A 21,298-nucleotide genomic window follows, 5' to 3' on the forward strand; every position below is an offset into this window, starting at 1 on the left:
GATTAAATGCATTGTAATTTCTGCAAAACATCAACGTAGCAAATGTCATAAACTATTTTGTGATGATAATGAATACTATATACTGCACTAAGTTATAAATTAAGGTTTTATAATAAATAGTTACCTTAACTCTCCAAACGAATATATTTAGGCTTGTTACATTTTTCGGAATTTTGGGAAAAAACTAACTCTTTAAGATTCGAGATTTGATTTGCAAATATATAGGTGACTTGATTCGATGTTAAAATTTCTGATATACTTGATGATGTTTGAGGAGTTTTAGAAACTTAGATTTTTTCCGGAATTTTTAACTTTGTTTTTGTTTTGTTTTTACAAAAAACTAACTTCTTAACAAACACCGAAAAATGTTTCACCACAAAAAAAAAAAACACTAAAAGCTTCCTTAAATTTAATTAAAAAATTAGTAAATTTAAAAATACCCTATTAAAAACTTTGGAAAAGTTTCTGGTACAATATAAAATATATTAAATACAAAATTAAACAGTGTTAACGCCCAGAAAACTACAAATTTAAACATTTAAAAAAAAAAAAATCAGAAACTAAATGATATTCTTAGACCTTTACTTATTTTATGTGAAAGGGCAAAACTAACTAATAAAAATGGTGTATAACTACTTCTACTCTATTCAATCTTATGAAACCTATGAATGCTTAACATTAAAGGAGTTTAAAAAAGCCACAAAATATTTAACTTCAAAAAAAAAAAAATGCAATAAAATTTTTAAATTGGTTTAATGAACTTACTGGGACATTTGGATCAATAAAAGTCAAAAGTGGAGCAACAACTCCATGTCTTATTACATAATCTCTTAACACAGGACCATCACCGATAATGTTACCAAGGGCCCATACAGCTTGTTCACAGACATTTTGATGTTTTGATTCTAAAAGTCGCATAAAGTGTGCAACTGCACCTGCTTGAACAACTGCTTGAGTCTGTTGTGAAGAACCTGATGCAATGTTTGTTAGTGCCCAAGCAGCTTCAAATTGAAGTGCTGAACTAAAAAAAAAAAATGCCTTTTTTGCAACTCTAACATTAAATAAACTTTTAAGCAAATTAATAATCATAATGAATAAGCATTTCATCATAATGAATAAATAGGCATTTAATCATAATGAATAAATAAGCATTTCATTATTATAAATGAATATTTTAAGTATATTGATTTAAACGCATTAACAATTTTTGATGTTTACAGCTATTTATATGTATTTTAATTACATTTTTTATTTTTTTATAGTTATTAATATAGCAACTGGCAATAAAGTTTCTAACAATTTCCAGTTACACTACATTAAATGGATGAAATAAATGAGGAAGCATGTTTGCAATAGAATTATTTTATATTGAAGGAACAGTAATGGTAACATTCATCTTTTCATGCCAAAAAGAAAGCGTACTTCACTTAACATTTAAAAGTCTGTTCTTGAAAGAACACACAACAAACAAGTTGCAATCTACTGTGTGATGTTTTTCTTCTTTCAATCGAACAAAGAGATTGTAACTTTGTGTATTGATTATTTAAATTTAAACGAACCTATAAAGAATAAAACGATTTGAAATTTCTTTAATATAATATTGTTAATGATAAGGATAATAACTTTTCTTAACTGAAATTGCACACTCCTGTTGTCCTAGATTAACAAAACCTTGCAGGGTTTATAAAAATAAAACAGACTTTTTTATGTGTATTTAGTGCACACTACATTAATTACAAACAAGACTTAAAAAATTTTATTTGTAAAAAACAATTTATGTAAAAGATTGCTTCAGATCCATACTAATAATTTTTTCAGCATGTGAACATATGCAAAATTGGGGAAAGCAAAGCTTGCTTTTATTAAAAATAAGCTGTGCATAAATTAAAGATAATTTTAGTTTAAGGAGATAAATGATTTGCTGCAAAAATATCAGAATTGATACAACATATGTGAATTTGTCTTGCTTTGAAAACAATGCTTTTTCCTCCTTGGTGTTCATAACATTTAAATAATATCCAAAAAATATTGAATTAATAAATAATTATATTATAATAAATTAATGCATTTAAATTTTTAAAAAAATTTTTAATATTTATTATTTATAATTATAAATATTTAATTAAATGTGATACCACAGACATTAAATTTAAAAAACAATAATAAGTTTTACTAAATACTAGTATAATATAATTAAATACTAAAATAATATAATAAAATAAAAATTTATAATAAAAATTTTATAAAATTATTTTATATTATTTATAAAATAATATAAAATAAAAACTTTAACATAGGTTAAACAAATCTAGAATTAAACCTAATCTAGAATAGAACCCTATTATTCGAACTTTTATAAACCTTTAAGTTTTTACAATTAAAAATTAGGTTTTTATGCAAAACCTCAGGTTTTGAACATTTTAAATATTATAGACATTAGTTTTTAAATAAGCTAGTGCAATAAATGGAAACGATATTTTGAAAATAATGAAACAATATTTTGAAAGTAATGAACAAATATTGAAAAAAAATCAAAATTAATTAATTCAGAGAGAGAATATATTAATTCAGTTTTCCATATTCAAAAAACTGTGAATTCAACACCAAACAAAATAAACATTGAAATTTTGTTTAGCTTCTAGTAAAGATTTCTGACTTCTGAAAATAAATAGATATAATGAAACTTGTTCTAATACTTACTTGTCATCCACTTTTAAACAGTCAACAAGAATTGGCAAAATTCCAGATCTGAGATAAAAATTAAAAAAAAATTAAACTATTCTACAAAAACTCTTATTATTTGATATTTTTAAAATTTGAAAAAGTTGTTAAATTAGTTTTTAATTAAAACCAAGAATTTTTTTTTAATAATAAATTTAGATAGTATTAAAAACAATATCTGATACTATTCTAATATTATAATAATACAACTTAACAAAAATGAAAAACATTGAATTTGTAATATATTAAGGTGAAAAAAACTTAAATATATTTAATGCAGAAGAATTTACAAAATTCAAAATAACATTGGCTCTCTCTCTCTCTCTCTCTCTCTCTCTCTCTCTCTCTCTCTCTCTCTCTCTCTCTCTATATATATATATATATATATTCAACATCTTTGCTTCCAACCAGGCTGCAAGCTACCACTATTAGAGTTGGAAGTTACTGGAAAGGAAAAGGTGGAGTTTATATAGAGCAAGATAATGATTGATAGACGACTTAAAAGATTGCAAATTAAATGAATCAGGAAAGAATGAAAGAATCAGGAAAAAATGAAGGAAACGAATTCAAAAGAACTGATCTTCGAGGAAAAAAACTAAACAAATTTTTTTCAAAAAAGTTTTTGGAGCACATAGGAGCAGTGACAGTAAAAAGATGAGACTTAATTGAATGAGTAACATGAGAATGAATTTTAGTAGATGGCACAAGAGATACCAGCTCTTTAGAGCAATGCCCATTATAGTATTTGTAGAAAAGAGAAAGAGAAGCAGGTTGGAGGTTGGCTGCAAGAGCAGGTCCAATTCTGTTTACAATGGGTTTTTGCACCTTGTCTAAAAGAGAAAGGACATTATTGGAAGATCTGCTCCAGATATGGCAACAGTATTCCATACAAAGTCCGATTTGAGATTTATTGAGATAGAGAATAGAATCCGGAGTAAGAAAGTGTCGAGCTCATTAAGAGATGCAACCTTAGCAGGTGCTAATTTTGCAATAGATTTGATACATGGTTTCCAAGAAAGATTCAAAGTAAGAGTTAATCCCAGAAGATGAAGGGTAGATGACTTATCGAGTACATTACTGTTTATAAATAAAGGAAGATCTGAATTATTACGACGACGATTGGCTGAAAAAAATTGGGTTTTATCTGAATTAAAGTTGACAAGCCACTGTGAACCCCATGCTGTAGCAGAAGTGAGATCCTTTTTAAGCTCAAATGCCCCCCTTCAAGCAATCAGAGAGTGTTGGCTTCTTATCAAGACAAGAATGAATGGTAGTATCATCAGAGAACAATGCCACCTTAGATGTGAGAATATCTGAAAGATCATTAATGTAAATTAAAATGAGTATAGGGCCAAGGATAGAACCTTGAGGAGCCCCTGAGGTTACAGGATATGAAGAATGCTGTCCATCAAGGATAATTTTTATACTTCGATTGGAAAGTAAAGATTCATTAATCTTTAAGATGTTACCTGATACACCATATGAAGAAAGCTTATGGTGAAGATCAGCATGCTAAACTTTATCAAAAGCTTTAGAAATGTCAAGAGCCTTAACCTCTTCACCTCTATCTGCACGATATAACCTATTTGTTAGCTGTAGAACAAGAAGATCGAAATCCATATTGATGATCAGAAAGTTATTAGATTCAAGATGAGAGATTAAGTGTTGTTAATTTAAGATTCAAAAACCTTGCTTATGATAGGAAGAAGACTAATGGGACAATAGACAAGTCAGATCACTCTCCAGAATTTTTGAAAATAGGGATAACAGATACCGCTTTCCAGCAGGGTGGAAAGCAAGACTCTGATAAGCACTTGTTAAATAGTTTTGAAAGTATAGACAACAGCTCTGGAGACAACTTCTGCAAGACTGTAACAGGTATGTTGTCTGGACTGAAAGCTGTAGAAGAGTCTAAGTAGGAAACTTGGATACAGAAGCTGGAGTGATACGAATGTCAAGCAATGGGTCAATCTGTTTGTCGGCTATATCAGGTAGAATGCAACTAGTGGAATCAAGAGATGATGTTGATGAATAGTTCTTAGCAAACAATTCAGCTTTGTCTTTAGGTGCAAAATCTGAACCATACAAGAGGTGAAATAACAGATTTGCCCTTATTATCGATACTGTTTCAGATTCTCCAGAGGTCACGAGAGCCTATATAACCTGGCACTCTATATATGCTACAGCCTTTGTTTAGGCCATCATACTGGTTTTGATTTTTGAATAATAAAGATAATTGGTTTCGATAATTTATTATTAAAAAGGTTCTAATCATGTAACATAAATAGTGCGTTTTAATTTTTTTTTATTACATGATTTTTTAAAATTTAATGAAAGTGGAAATCTGCCTTAACTTTTAAATATTTAACATGAAGAGATTTTAAATATTATTTAATATTAAAAGACATCATTATATAATCTGATAAAATAATAATCAAAAATCATTAGTATAATAATAAAATTAGTATAATAATAAGGTTGAATCAATGAGATAATAAAAAATCATTAAGGTAAAAAAACAAAAAACATACTGTATAAGATCATCAATAGGAGGATTTCGATCTCGTGAAAGTAACTTGCGTGCAGCTTGCACAGCTGCTAATCTATTGCTAGGTTCACCATGAGCAGCATTCTATATATATAAAATAATAAAATAAAACACTTTAGGCTGTATTTGATGTTAAAAATAGTCGTACAGCCAGATATTACAAGTCAAACATTTTTTTTAAATTAATAACTTAACAAAATTAATAAATTAATAAAAAAATTTTTTTTTTGAATTTAAGATTTCTTTTTTAATTATAGTTAAACTAGTTAAATAAATATAACTTAAAACCAGAACTCGTTGGACACCTACGTTTGGATATTATTAAAAGATTATTGAACCCATTACAGGTAACTCTTTTTAAAAAAACACTTAATTAATGTTAAATATACATTTAAAAAAATTAAGTTAAGGTACTTTAAAAATTGTGTTAAAGAACTTTTGTTCTCAATTTTGAGTGAACTAGAGGGAAAAGAAAAATAACAACAAACAACTTATTCTGGGTAACTGTCTTCTGAGTATACCTTTAATTTAAATATTTATGTGTATATATATGCTACAGAAAACATGTAAATTATTTTAAAAAAATACCATAAACTTTATGGATTTTAATATATAGAAAAAAATAAAATTATTTCTATAGTTGGTCCCAGAGGTTCAAAAATTTATACATATAGCAACCCTTGGAATTAAGGTCAGCATTGCCGAATGCTGACCTAGAAGTGTTCAAGGTCAGCAAAAATTGTTGACCTCGTTTCTATGTTTTATGGTCAAACCTTTGTTTTATATTTTTCCTGCTGACATCATACAGATTAGAGTGGGCAAATTATTGCCGACCTTATTTTTCCTAATTCCAAGGCCTGATATAGCGGCGGTAGGAGGCAGGTTTAGGTCTAGGGTCACAAACATTTAAAAAAGACCATAACATAAAAAAGACCATTTTTTGAACCCTTCCAGAATATCTGCTTTTTAAATAAAGTTGTTGCTTTTTTCACATAATGACAGCAATTTAATACATTTTTCGGTCCCACAATTTTTTAAATTAGGTTATATAGATTTGGGCAGATAGAGGGGATATAAGATAAAAACTAAAAGTAATCTTGCTAGAAACTGTTCAAAAATGTTAGGCATAATATTTTTTCATAAAATTTTGAAGAATATAGTAAAAACAAGGAAAAATAAAAATGAAATTGCCATTAGAAAATTCATAAATTAGTTGATAAAGTAGATATCAGAGTTCGCAAAAAAAAAAAAAAAACTCCAAAAAACCCAAATAGATTTGAGTATTTTTTGTTGTTTTCTTTAAATGTCCTATTTTACAACTGATAAGTCTGATTTTAATTCTTATAAATGCTTTATTATTAACAAATTGCAACTTTTATACTGTAAATACTCTAGTATACACTGTACTTATGTGCAAATGGTATTTAGAATATAACATTTAGTTTAAACTCCTTATAGAATAATTCAAAACTGATCAATCATTTTTTGAAGCAGTTGATAACTTAATATTTTTTAAACCATATAGCAAGTTAAATATTAAGAAATATTATTGAAATATGCATTAAAATATAGGGCAAATTAGTTTTATAATATTTATAAAGGAAATAAAAATAATTCTATTAACCAAATTTCAAAGTATAAGAGATAGTTATTTAATAACTTTCCTCTCCTCTCAAACGCCTATATGTCTGATAAGTGTTTTAGATCTGTCATTTTATATTGGTATTTGATCTTTATTTGGTAAAGTTTATTTTATAACCTGCAAAATTCAGTACAAAGCCAGGAGCAGGCAACTATATATAAAAATTGTTAAACTTTCAGTCTGGAAATAGAAATTTGTCAGGCAAAAAAAAAAAGCAAAAAAAAAGCTACAGTTTACTAGACTGTGTACTTGTCTTGTGAAATTCCACAAATTTTATTATTTAAAAATTTCCCCCTTAGAAAAGCAAATCTAGGAATAAAATGAGAGGAGAGAGGGGTAAATCCTTGAAAAGTACCGACTGCTTCCTTAAAGAAAAAAGAAGTCCTTAAAACTAAAATTCACCTGAATGAAATGTGTCAAACTGGCTGACCTGAATGAAATGTGGTGACCTGACCTGAATGAAATGTGCTGACTGGCTGACTATATTCCTCAAAAAATCAACTATAACTTAAAAATCACCTTCTTTAGGGGGGTCGAGGTCACCCCCCACATAGAATCGCCTCTGTGATCAGGATCCACGAAAATCAAAACAACATAAAATTGCCCCTCCTTACAGGAGGTTTTTTCTTGTATCTACTATTTTAAATCCATGCATGCAACCTTTATGCAGGGCGACTAGAAACTTGGATCAATGATCAAGGTTAATGCATGACAGGACCCTCATGGATAAAGAGACATGAAGATCTTATCTGAACACATTATAAGGGGTTATAGGGTCAACACCCCCATAATTCTGATGCACCATATTGACCGTTATGAGTAATAAAAGATAATAAGTGACAGACCCTTAATGGGAAAAAAAAATTACTGTACACATACAATAATATAAATTTGGAATTTTGATCAGTTAAAAAAAAAAAAAAAAACCATTTGGGTTGGGTTTTTTTTTAAAAAAACCCAACCCAAATGGAATTCTATATCTACCTTGGTTTTTTCCTACCCTGGTAGATATAGAATGGATTTTATGATTTTATTTATAATTTTTAAAATTTATTACTATAAATAAGAAAAAATAAGACAGAATCTTCAACAAAACAGATTTTCGTGTATTTCTTTTAAAATCTTGTTTTATTTTTGTAGATTCTGTGGGTTTATTACAAAAAAATAATGAACTAAACCTGAGGGAAGCCAAGGAACCCAAGATTTATGTCATAAATTAAATTATAAAATATTATTATTTTATAATTTAATTTATAAGACAAAACAAAAAAATGATATCTTTTAAAGCTTTATAAAAAAATAAAATTTGATGCAAATCCTTTTTTTGTTCCAAAAGCCTCAGAAAAGACAAGTTGTTGTTGGATCACATTTAAAATAAGCTCTGCTGCTAGAAGTGCAATAATTGCTTCTCAAAAAGTCTCTAAGGGCTGATATTTTTTTATTTCTAAGCAATGTATTTTAAGACAAAAAAAGAACAAAATCCACAGTTGATGTAGCGGCACTCCCTTGCATGTTCTATCTAGATAGTCAGACTACCTATTCAGTATGATATCATCAGTGCCTGTCTAAATTGTGCATTTATTTTCACTATGTGTGCATACACACTTTTATGAATAGAAATATGATCACTTGCTCTCTTGTGCCGAAATTTTCATACAACAAAAAGCGCGATAATAGAAAAGATAAATTTAGCACTTTATGACCCCTAATAAAAAACTTAGACAAAAACAAGCTATAACTACAAAACTACAAAAAATAAGCTATAAAAAAAAAAATCGCTAAAATACTTTTTTAAAGTAAAAACTATAAATACGACTACTATATATTATTAAAAAAATAGCGAAGATCAGGCTTGGTCAGGAAGCGGGAGCGATCGCTCTCGATAACTGACCATGGGAATGTATAGGGTGTTTTTTATTTACAATGATTATTAACAATTTCATTGAAAACGCAATAATTGTAGAAAGTCTTTTTGTTTACAAAATAGATCATAAAAAAAAATTTTTTTGTAAATTTAAATATTCTCATAAAATCAAATGTTATCAAAATGACTACAAAACCTGGCCAGTTTTTTGCAACTAAATATTATTTCTGTGGTCAGTAATCGAGAGCGATTGCTCCCGCTTCCTGACCAAGCTTGAGGCTTGGTCGGGAAGCGGGAGCAATTGCTCTGATAACTGACCATGGGAATAATATTTAGTTGCGAAAAGCTGGTCAGATTTTGTAGTCATTTTGAGAACATTTCAAAAAACAAAATGAAAGCGCAAAAAAGATTAATTGGACCAATAAGAGACAATTACAAAAAAAATATCTAGAAAATAACTTTTATTACGAAAAAACTTCAAGCAAAATAAATTACGTTTAGAACAAATATTTTCGAAACATTGCTCTTTTATAATTTTTTTATAAAATTAGACAAGATTTTTTTAATTAAATAACATCTTACGATTGCTTAATAAGGAAACAAATGTTCTTTTATTAATTAAAGAGTTTTATATAATTTTTATTTATATAAAGTGCTGGACTAAGGAGGGTTGGGGTTAAAGGGGGCTATAGTCCCGGGCTTCGCAATGTTAGGGGCCCCGAAATAGTCAAGAAGACTTTTTTTTTAGTCATTAGCAATATTGTAAAGCAGTTCCACTTCCTCTTCATAAAGTATTTTTAGTTGATTTCTATCTTTTTAGGTGATTTTTATCAGGTAAACTTAATTTAATACAGTAAAACGGTGTGGCACATAAAAAGGCCTCCAATATAAAAATAGCCCCCGGCACCGAAAAGTCTAACATGATTCTAATAAAACAAACACAAGCTTTAGTTTTATTTAAGCTAAATTATTTTATAAATAAAAAAGTTAATTTTTTTAAATAACAATTTAATGTTTCGCGTGCAAATTTTAACATATTTGAAACAATTCTTTTTAGTAAGATGAAAAATCAAATAATTAAATCATTGTTAGAAATTAAAGAAACTAGATCAACTAAAAATACTTTATGAAGAGGAAGCGGAACTGCTTTACAATATCGCTAATGATGTTAAGCGAGTGGGCTTTTTAATTTTAATTAGTATTTAAAACAGAAAAAAGTAACTTTTAGTTAAAGGATAACGAGTTTGTAAGAATTGCAACTGAAGCGAAAATATTTAGAGCTAGTAAACCAATATTAACAATTATTAACAATTTCATTGAAAACACAATTATTGTTGAAAGTCTTTTTGTTTAACAAATAAATCGTAAAAATTTCTTTAAAAGATTACATTAGAATAAAAAATAGATACACATAATTACATTTACATAAAAAATACATACTTTTAACTATAAAATAAGAATATACTAATAAAAATCAATAATACATAATAAACTTTCAAAATTTTGACAATTTAAAAAATATATATTTAAAACATTTATTTTTGTAAACAAATAATATTAGTTTAAAAGATTTACGGCTTTGCAGATGTGGCTGCAAGAATGAGCTATAGTATTAAAGTATTAGTTCGCATGATATATATTCTTAAAACAATTTATGCTAGAAGTATCAACTAATTTTGAATAATACAATTTTTAAAACAATTCGACAGAAAACTCTAGAACTTTATTTCGCTTAGTCAGCGTAATTTTTGAACCAAAATAACTAGTTTGTTCGTAGATTTGGCGGGTTTTTAGTGTTCGCAAATATTCTTTTTATACTTATATACTTTTATATACCGCACCAAGATGTTTTAAGAACATTAACTTTATGTATGTTTCCATGTATGTCCGTAAAACAAAAACTTTTTGTTTTATGAACATACATAAACTAAAATGTTCTCAAAACGACTACAAAACCTGGCCAGTATTTTGCAACTAAATATTATTTCCGTGGTCAGTAATCGAGAGCGATTGCTCCCGCTTCCCGACCAAGCCTGAAGATGCAAAAAGCAATCCCGATTAGCTTAATTTGAGCCCTGTAAATGCAATTTGTAATTTTCTTAATTTTTATTGCCCTTTATTTTATAACTATGATGCAATTTGATTACTTTATTAAAACATAAATTGAATTTAAACAAAGTTAATTTTAAAAACTTTGTAAAATAGGTAAAAAATTATTTAAACTAAATAACTTGGCAATAAATAACTAACCTCAACGATACTTTGTAAAGAAGCATCCTAAAAAAAAAAAGGGGAAAAAAAAAATTACTATTCAATTATTAAAAATAAATATATAAAGTTTAACTTATTAATTAATTTTTGTTATTTTTATTATAACTATATGAAATTTATTTTGAAATACTTGAAATTTATTTTCTTTCTCATCTTCTTCAACATTTGGAACAAGTCTTCGTTTTTGAAGTGCTTCATCTCGCTTTGCCTAAGAAAAATTAATCCAAGTGATTTGCTTAAACTTATTCAAACTTTTTTCAAGTTTATTTTTTTAATTGTCTTTCATTTCAAAAAGCTTGCCATCTAATAAACTACAAAATATAATCTCTAACCTTTCTTAAAACCACAGATACTTCATTTCTTCTTTGCCTCAACGACTATAAAAAGTTAAAAAATACAAAACCCAAACAAGCAAATACTGTATAAGTGTATACATTATGTATTGTTGACTTAATCCAACAGGATTGTATGTGTATGAAAAGGTTATGTATTAATGTATGTATGTATATTTATATTATTATTTATACAGTATAATATTATTAGGAATATAAATATTTGAAATTTGAATTTAAAACTTAAACAGTCTGAATTTTATAAATTGTTTATTAAAATAACTATTAAAACCTTCTCTCTAAAAGAACTAAAAAGTAATTAATTTAAGAGAACTCACAGAACTGAATTTTGTGCTAAAGTTGTGACAGATTTAAAAAAAAAAAATTTTTTTAAGGAAATGCCAGACAAACATTTTTAGGTGTTACTTTTTAGAAATATATAAGCTTAAATTATTTTTAAAAAAAAAAAAAAAAAAAAGCAAAGTTAAGTTTGATTTTTATGTATGCTGACCTTCCAATCAAGAACACTCTGAGTGTAGAAAAATAGACTTTAAGATATTTGTTAAAAACTATTTAATACTCTGCCTGTGCTAATATATTAGAATGTTCTTTTTTAGCAATTATTCTTTATATAAAGCTTCCTTGATTTTTTGCAGGTGCAAAAATTTTATAATGAATCATATTCAACACCTAACTAAAAAATTTTTTGCACTTAATGTGTTCTTGAATGGCAGGGGCATTATGGTTGATACATTTTGTTTTGACTTTATTAGAATTGAAAATTGAGTTGATGGTTTAGTATAAAATTGATGATGAAATGATGAATTTTTTTAAATGAAGTTTTCTTATGCATCTGCTGAATTTAAAAGTTTCCGATAAAAGTGTTATTTGGTATTTAAATTCATTTTCTTCCTGGATATTGGTCCTAGAGCTTTAAAAATAAAAAGGCTTATCGATTACTTTTGGTAAAAAAATACTTTTAGGTTAGAGAAATAATCTATTTTAAACCAGAAGTACTGTTATATAATGGCAACAAGCACTCAAGGACTCCTGGCTATAACACAATTGGTCATTAATCTCATAAATTTTTTTTATAGTATGTCATAAGTCACTCAAAATTTGAATTATTGGACAGAGGACTAGGAAAAACAGAGATTTAAAGCCGGAGACAAAATATACCGCTCCATCAGCATGACTTTAATATCTGGATATTACCTCATCACTCACTAAATTTGTTACACCTCAAAATCTTGCAGTAATAAAAGCAGAAAACTCAAAAATAAGTAAAAAAAAACTATATTTTTTGGCATCTCTTCAAACAAATATAACCTTATTTAAAAAAAAGTATAAACAGTTTAAGATATTTTACAGTTATTAAATGTCAAAATATTTAGTACAAACAGAAAAAAATGTAAAAACACAACCACAAATTATAGTTGAATTTGAAAACAGCAATACATGTAACCAAGTACTTGCAACTGTCAAACACCATTATTTAAAAATAACCCGCCAAACACCGTATATTAAAAATTCAGAAACTGAAAGCCTTTTTTTTTTGTGCAAAAAAATGTCTACATACAGCAATGTTTCTGCCATTTTTTCTTTTGGCAGGCGCCATCACCCAAATTATTTTCCTAGAATACCCACTGGAAGTTCATCAATATTAATAACTATTCAAAAGATAATAACTATAACAGATTTTATATCTTTAAAAAAAAATTACTATAAACAAATTTACTGACAACAAACAAAAAACTAAGAGATATTGCTCTTTCAACATCAAAAGACATTTATTACCAAAACATGGTTTAGAAAAATATCATCTCTGAATGTAAAAATTTCTAATTTATTTAATGACATTTATTTAAAAAGTTGGTTAAACCTAATTAAATTGAGATTGAATTTATTTTCACTTTACTCTTAAACATTCTGTTTCTACTCCCATTTATCAGCAGTAACAATTTACTGATTGGATGTATGTAGCCTATTGTTGTCATTTTCAAGTTATTTGGAGAGCGCAATGCAAAACCTATTTTTAATTAATATTTGTACTGCACTCTTCTACAAAAATAACTGGATTTTGACAACCCTAAATACTACCTGCCAAAAATGATAGTTATACAAAAATAGCAAGCCTACTCAGAAGAGGTGTGCATTTGCACACCTTATTATATGAACTCACATACAGTATTTTTTTTTTGAAAACTTGAACATGGTTTATTTTTGCATATTTTGATTACTTGTGTTCAAAAATTGTGCTGAAAAAACCAATACAATTTAAAGAGAAAATTAAAAATAGACAATAATAAACTGTTCAATTAGTTCAAAAAAATAGTTCAAACCTAATTATTAATTTAATCAAAAGCGCCGTAATTGATAGTTTAAACTTAATATTTCTTTTATCACTAAGATAGTATAGCATTTAGGCTGATTTATTGTAACATTTATTAGGAGCAATTGTTAGTTAGGAATTGGATGAGAATTTAAATCCTTTTAAATAATAGTTTTTTTATTAAATGTTTTATTTACTTAGACAAAAGAAAATATCAAAGTTTCAAATTTTCAAATAATTAAGTTTCGAATTAATTAAGCTTAGATTAGGGCTGCTAATTTGAACTTTTTTTAAAAAGTTCAAACTCAAACACTTTCGAACTATTTAGGAAAAAAGTTCGAACTTTTTTGAACTTTATTTAATAGTTTTTATTTATTTAAAATTGAAAACAAAAGGGTACAAGTAAAACACAAAACTGCTAATTTATTTATAAAGACTTTTTATTTGTTTATAAAAAGTAAATGAAAGGTATCATCTTGCAACCAGTTTCTTTTTCTATGCGAAAACTATCCAATGGCTAGAGAGCTCTTTCACAAGATCATATTATTTCATAGATCATATCACAAGATCATCATCAAAATCATATATTTTATCAAAACATTTTCGGTTCTTTAGCTAGAGTCAATCCTTTGTTATAATTTTTAATATCATTACCAATTTTGGCTTTTTTATTAATATCGAGTCTATCTCTCTAAGCTAGAATAATCTTTGAATATGATTAATTTGCAAAATTATCTATATTATTTCTTTTTATTTTGTTCTCAAACTGATTAACTTGATTTAAAACAGGTGATATTTTAATTATATTTTTAGAGTTTCCAGACAAACACAAAACAAAAAGCAAAAATATTCAAATTTTTAATTTTTACTTGTATTTTAGCTTGTTTTACAAAATTTTATAAAATTTAAAAGTTCAAACTATTAGGAGGAAAAAGTTCAAACTAGAACGTTGAAATTTTTGCGAAAAGTTCAAACATTCGAATTTGAACATGTTCGAACTAGCAGCCCTAGCTTGGATTAAACTTTGAAAATTTGATCTCCTCTGAATTCAATAAAGTGAAACTCTTTTAATATAAGATAAAGACATCAGGCTTGGCCAGAAAGGCATGCGATTTCAAGTCTTTGTATAACCATGCAAATAATATTTTATTTTGATGATTTAACCATGGTTTTTAACAAATGTGCTGAAAAAAATTTTTATATGAGCAAAACGCTTTTAAATAAAGTAGTTTATGATTTTAATTAAAGCATCATTGAAAGTTGTATAAATTTTTATTTATATTATTTAATTATATAAGATTTTTTAATAAGTAAAATAAAAAATTGAAAATTATTTTAAAAAATTTAAATTTTATAAGTGACGATTTAAACAGCGATGGTCTCTTAAATAAATTTTATTAAAGTTAATTAACTCGAAATGTAGAAATATTTTGTTGAGAAGAAAAAAAAGACAAACTTTTTTGAAAGCCATTTGAATTAAATAACTTTGATCTTTACTTATGTTTTTATATTATTGAAACACATTTAAATAAAGTAACAAATCACTGCTAATGATTTTTTAAAAAAATTTTAATGAATAAAATATATTTTTTTAAATTTATATAAGTATGTATTTTTTATGTCTTTAAATAAAAAAATTTATATCAACTTTTTAAATAAATGATTTAATTATTTTTTCTTTTGTTTATGTTACTGCGAAAAATTATTAGGAATTTTTTTTTAAACTTTTAAATGTGCGCATTTATTAAACAACCGTTAGATGTAAGTTGATACTTTATTTAAAAAGATTTTTGCATAATATTATATTATAAAAACATTAGTAAAGATAGGCAATTCAAAGTTATTTATTCCAAACATAATTTAGATAATCTTATCATTATAGTTTATTATTTATTTTAGTTAAGTTTTATTTTTTTACATTTAATTTTAGTTAAGTTATTTTTATTTCATTTTTCATTATTTTTTTTTTTACAAAGATAAGATAACTTTTTTTGGCGCATTTTTAAAATTTATACAAACTTTCAAAATGTTTTGACAGCGGCGGTCAAGTTTCCAAAATCACAGAGTATTTGCATGGTCATATTATGACATGAAATTGCACGCCTTCCTGGCCAAGCCTGAGACAATAATTTTATCATTTTATTTTTTCTGGTTTACCTATTATTTATTTTATATTCAGTGCAATTTTAAAACTCTCTAATTTTCAAAACTTGCAAAAAGCTGTGACCAAATTGTCAAATCAAAACATATTCATGGTCATATAGGGCGTGCGACTGAACGCTTCTCCTGAGCAGGCTTGAAATTGTATAACTTTAGCAAAATAATTTATTGATAGTTTAGATAGCTGTCTTAAGGATAATTATTCACAGGCAATTTTAACTATCCTAAAATTGTTTAGAACAATTCAACAAGCTTCAATTTTTCAATACCCTGTAAGTATATATTGATGGAAACATTGCAGAATAATAGCATTTATCGGCAAAAAATATGTTAACCTAAAAAAAAAATTTTTAATTTCTGAATTTGATTAACGCCCCATGCATAACCCCTGCATATTGTTAATAAATTTGTATCACAAATTTAATTAACAAAGAATTTTACAAAAAATGTAAAGATATTATGAATTATGTGCTAAATTCATACCGCCAATAATAAAATACAAAAATATAAACCATTAACTTGGATCACAATTGACATTACAAGGTTAAGCAAAATAAAAAAAACAACTGTGATACAAAATATAAATACAAAGTGGAAAATCAAATATTTAGTAAACCTTTATTATTCAGTTTGAAACAAAATTATTAAATATACTCGTTTAACAATTAAAGTCTTTGAAGAAAATTTTTCAAATGGTAAATGCAACCCAAAAAGGCTTTTCAACTATATTAATCATAAAAGTTCATGCTTGAAACCTATGATCACTGAGTCAGATATTTCTATAAAGACAGTGAATACTACTTATGTACTACTTACAACTAAAATCAGTTTTCACAACTGGAACACAGAACATTAAACACAATTTTCAAATTATTCTGTATTGACTGCATAAGTCTTTCAGTTCTATAAAAACGTGCAAAATCATAAAAAAAAAACATAATTACTTCTATTTCAATTTTTAATTGATCAATCTGAATTACCAGAACCTTGGCTAAAAGCCAATATAACCATTATAAAATAAGGCTGCAGAACAGATCCAGTCAATTATTTCCCAGTTCCGTTCACCTATTATTTGCAAAAGTTTTGAGATAATAATTAGAGATAAAATCACAGAACATTTATCACATACATTTTTTATTTATCTTACATGTGTTTAACAACATTTTATGTTTTTGGATTCGAGTAAGAAATGGTGCAAATAAATTTGAATTCCCGGTAAATGAAAACGAAATTTTTTTATAGAAATAAAAATAAAGCAAAGTAGAAAAGCGGTATTTTTTGTTTACTATTTTTATTTTGTGTAAAGTCTCCTGTTTAATGCTTTATGCAGCGAGAACATTTTTTGGGAAAACCCAATCTAATTGTGTAAATTGTTCAACTATGCATTAAAATATTATTCAAACAAGATATTTTAACAGAAAAACTATTTAGATTCAAGAAGATAATATTAACCTCTCAACCAGAAGTATAATGGCTAAACAACCAATGTTTTTTGCTAATATCTCATTAAATAATTTGTTTTGGTAATTTTAATAAAATTAAAACTTTTTTCCTAATGTTCATTTACAAAACAAACATAATTTGTCAAAGCACTTAAGAATCCCTTTTAAAAAAAGATATCAAAATGTTAGAAAAAATGTGCTTCAAAAAAAAGACAAATGATCTTCATAAACTTTATCACTGCTATGTCATTAAATGAATGACTTGGGTCTGACCCAAACAGGATTATCTTTTTTTCAATGTTAATTCACCTCCATAAGGCGATGGCCACTACTTTAATTGTGGTTACAACCCTCTTTTAACTCCAAAAGTCTATAACACAAATCTTGACAAACAAGGCAGCTGTGCAGAGAAACAAGATCTAATTCAAAAATATAAACTAGACAATTTTAAAATAAAATAGTCAGGTACAAATATCCTATAAAGTTTTTAGCGCTAATTTACTTCTCTAGCCCTTATTTTTATTAATAATTATGAAGAGAATTTTATGCTGATCAAGATTCATATAAAAATTTAGACCTGAAAATCAAAGGAAAGTTTTTTAATTTGATGTTAAAGTGTTAAAGAAATAAACCAAAAAAGATAATATTTGTCATATTTTTTGAAATTTAGAAACTCTCAACAAGGTTTTTTTTTAATTATGGCTTTTTTTAAAGTATAAAAAAAGGACATGGCTATTTAAACATACTAATTGTATATGCAATTGGCTATTTATATTTGCTATATGTACCTTTTTTATTTTGTATACATACCTTAACTGACTTAAATAGGGACATGCAAGGAGTGTACACACATTGACTCGGAGTTTGGGTAAGGGCAGGCAATCTTAATGCCAACCCTAACCCTTTCAATGTGTATGTACACTCCCTACATGTTTTCCATACTAAAGTCAGTCAATGAATGCACTCCCTGCATGTTGCTCAACAACCAACAACAAACTTTGACATAATTAGCATAAAATTCTATATCATAATTATTAATAATAATGGGAGTTATAAGTAAATTAGTGCCAAAATTTCTTCTCGAGCTGGCCAACATTTACAATATCAAAAAAATATATACATAAAACTGTGCTTAACAGTATTATCTCTATAACAATATAGTTGTGGTGCTACAGTTACTCCCCTCCTTTTTTTTATTGATTATGATTATACTGATTCAGAATCATATAAAAACATAGGTCTAAAAAACCTGAGGAAAATACTCTAATTTTATGTTAAAGGGATCTCAAACCTCTAAGACATGTTGTGTTCATATTGATGAAAATGATAGAAAAAAATGTTTGGGTTAAATTTTTTTCATTAAAACAAAAGAATAAATGCATATCAAGAAAAACTAACATTTTGTTGTAGGCCAAAAAGTCAGCATAATATATGCTGCAATCTACTTGATAATTTATTTAACCATGTTTTATTTATAAGAGTTTCAGTACATAAGGTCATTGATTTTTTTGTTTGTGTAAAAGATCGATTATGTAAACAAACAAAAACGTCAATGACGTCATGTACTAAAACTCTTAGGAATAAAACGCGCTTGAATAATTTATCAAGTCTGTAGATTGTGGCGTATAATATGCTGACATTTTGGCCTACAACAAAATGGAGGTGAACTTTAACTAAAATAAAAAAGTTAGTTTTTCTTGGTATGCATATATTCTCTATTTTAATCAAAAAAATTTAGCCCAAACATTTTTTTTAACATTCTCTTTAATATGAACACAACATATCTCGGAGGTTTAGGAATCACTTTAAAGTTTAAAAAGTTACAATTCGATGTATATACATTTAATTGTTGTTCAATGTATATACATTTAATTGTTGTTGTTAATTCGATGTATATGCATTTAAAAGTTACCAGTCGATGTATATACATTTAATTGTGCCAGTACCTATTTGTCATTTGGAGCATATACATTTAAATTCGCTAATCCCCATTTTTCAGTCAATGTATGTACATTTAATTGCATCAATCCCTATTAGTTAGTCAATGTATGTACATTTAAAAAACTATATCCAAAAAATTTTTTTAAATTCAATTAAAAATATATATAATCATAAAAACACTTAATTTAAATGAAATTTAATTTCAACGACAATAAAAACTGGTTTGCGTAATTAAAAAAAGATTTTCTAAATGATTGATTTCTATATGCAAACTTTGATAAAATGTTTTTAAAAAGTGGCGAATATTAGCGCTATTTAGTGAAGTTTTTTAAACTTTAACATCAAATTACAGCGCTTTTTGTTGATTTTCAAACCTATGTTTTTATGACTCTTAATCTACATTCTCTATCATAATCAATGAAAAGAAAAAGGAGGGAGAAACTACAGTAGCGCCTATAGTTGCTTCAACATGGAGTTCACTCCCAGAAAATGTTATTAGGCAAACTCTTTTAAAAATTGATAAAACGGTACATTGAACAAAAAATACTTTTAAAACTCTATGGAAACTACAAAATGAAAGTGTGTGCATTTGTGTGAGCGAGTGAGTGTTTGTGTGTATGTGTTTGTGTGTGTGTGTTTGTGTGTGTGTGTGTGTGTGTGTGTGTGTGTGTGTGTGTGTGTGTGTGTGTGTGTGTGTGTGTGTGTGTGTGTGTGTGCGTGCATTTTATTGCTAAATCTTTAACAAAAAAAGATACCAAACTAAAATTATTTTTATTGTGTAATTTGATAATTTTTTTTGTTAATCTAAAAATTGAGATTACCTGTTATATTACAAGCTTAAGGTGCATTTAAAATATCTTTATTTTTAATTCAATATAAACAAATTATTTATTATAATTTTTTATATTTATTGACTATAGAGATGTATAATGATCGATATATTGACTATTCCTACTAAGTAAAACCTAGGTTACCTCTGTATCTTTATCTTTATTTTTAAATAGCTTTTGTCTTTCTAAAGGTTTTTGGACAGACATAGTAAAGCAAAAATATTATAGTCAAAAATAAGTTGGGTTAAGACTTTTCACACGTGCCAAAGGAGAGTCGTTATCAGCAGATAAATTCACTCGCGGTAAGGATAATTATTGCATAATAAAAATGGCAGAAAATATTCGATCTGCGTTGATCGTTTATACAGAAAGTACACAAATGATGTCATTGATGGTTTAAGAATTTATTATTTTAATTTAAAAATGTGTCTATATTTATTTGACAATTTTGTAGTGTCATAGGTAAGTCGGTAACTTCCGGGTGAAATAATAATTCTTAAAAAGTTATCTACAAAAAAAAAGCAACTTGAAAGTCTGTTATTGAAAATTATTGAATAAGTTAAAAGCCAAACTTATAAAGAAATTATTTTTTTAAGTTTAGAATCGATTCAAGGTGCAGTAGCGTATCTAACAATAAGTTACAACTGTGTTGTTGCTCCCGAGACTTTAGTCTCAATCCCAAATTTATGCTCGTTTTTTCAAAGTCTTAGTTCAGCATGACTAAGATATTTAATTTCAAATTATATTTCAAATATTGTATATTTAATCTTTTATTTTTTTAATTCTATTTATATTTTATTTTTTACTCCATGGTAATTTAAGCAAAATACACTTCCGTTGAAAATAAGTTATCTATTAAAAATACTGTCAAGATAAACGTAAAATTACTTAGCATTATTTGAAAATATTATAAAAAATTTAAAAAGTTACATTATGTTGTTATAAAGAACAAGTAGAAGACTGAGGATGGTTCTTATAATCAAGAACTTTGAATGATTTCACAAATTACGCATAAATAAAATTGGTTATTTTCGTTTTTTTTTTAAAAAAATATTATGTACGTGTTCGTGTGTTAATAATAATAATACCGTTGTTGTTGTTTTTTTATATATAAATTACTTTTTTTATATATAGTCTGTTGATTGTTCAATTATGAACTAAAGTTTTAATTTTTACTTTGAATTATCTTAAAAATTATAAGAATTCAATATAATT

At 26.5% G+C, this 21,298-nt stretch overlaps 1 protein-coding gene across 1 annotated transcript in view; it reads right to left on the reverse strand.

Annotated features, from left to right (window-relative positions):
* The window catches only part of LOC100212376 (importin subunit alpha-3-like), a 30,730-nt gene extending 10,394 nt beyond the window's left edge, over nt 1-20,336 (reverse strand). The window contains 7 exon segments of the mRNA NM_001287384.1: nt 766-1,021; nt 2,701-2,748; nt 5,253-5,353; nt 11,026-11,052; nt 11,177-11,254; nt 11,379-11,423; nt 20,228-20,336. Coding sequence (NP_001274313.1) covers nt 766-1,021; nt 2,701-2,748; nt 5,253-5,353; nt 11,026-11,052; nt 11,177-11,254; nt 11,379-11,423; nt 20,228-20,290 — 618 coding nt within the window. The 5' untranslated portion in view covers nt 20,291-20,336.
* Nucleotides 20,337-21,298: the final 962 nt, after the last annotated feature.

This window comes from Hydra vulgaris, chromosome 01, assembly GCF_038396675.1.
Source record: "Hydra vulgaris chromosome 01, alternate assembly HydraT2T_AEP".
In the NCBI taxonomy this organism is placed as follows: Eukaryota; Metazoa; Cnidaria; class Hydrozoa; order Anthoathecata; family Hydridae; genus Hydra; species Hydra vulgaris.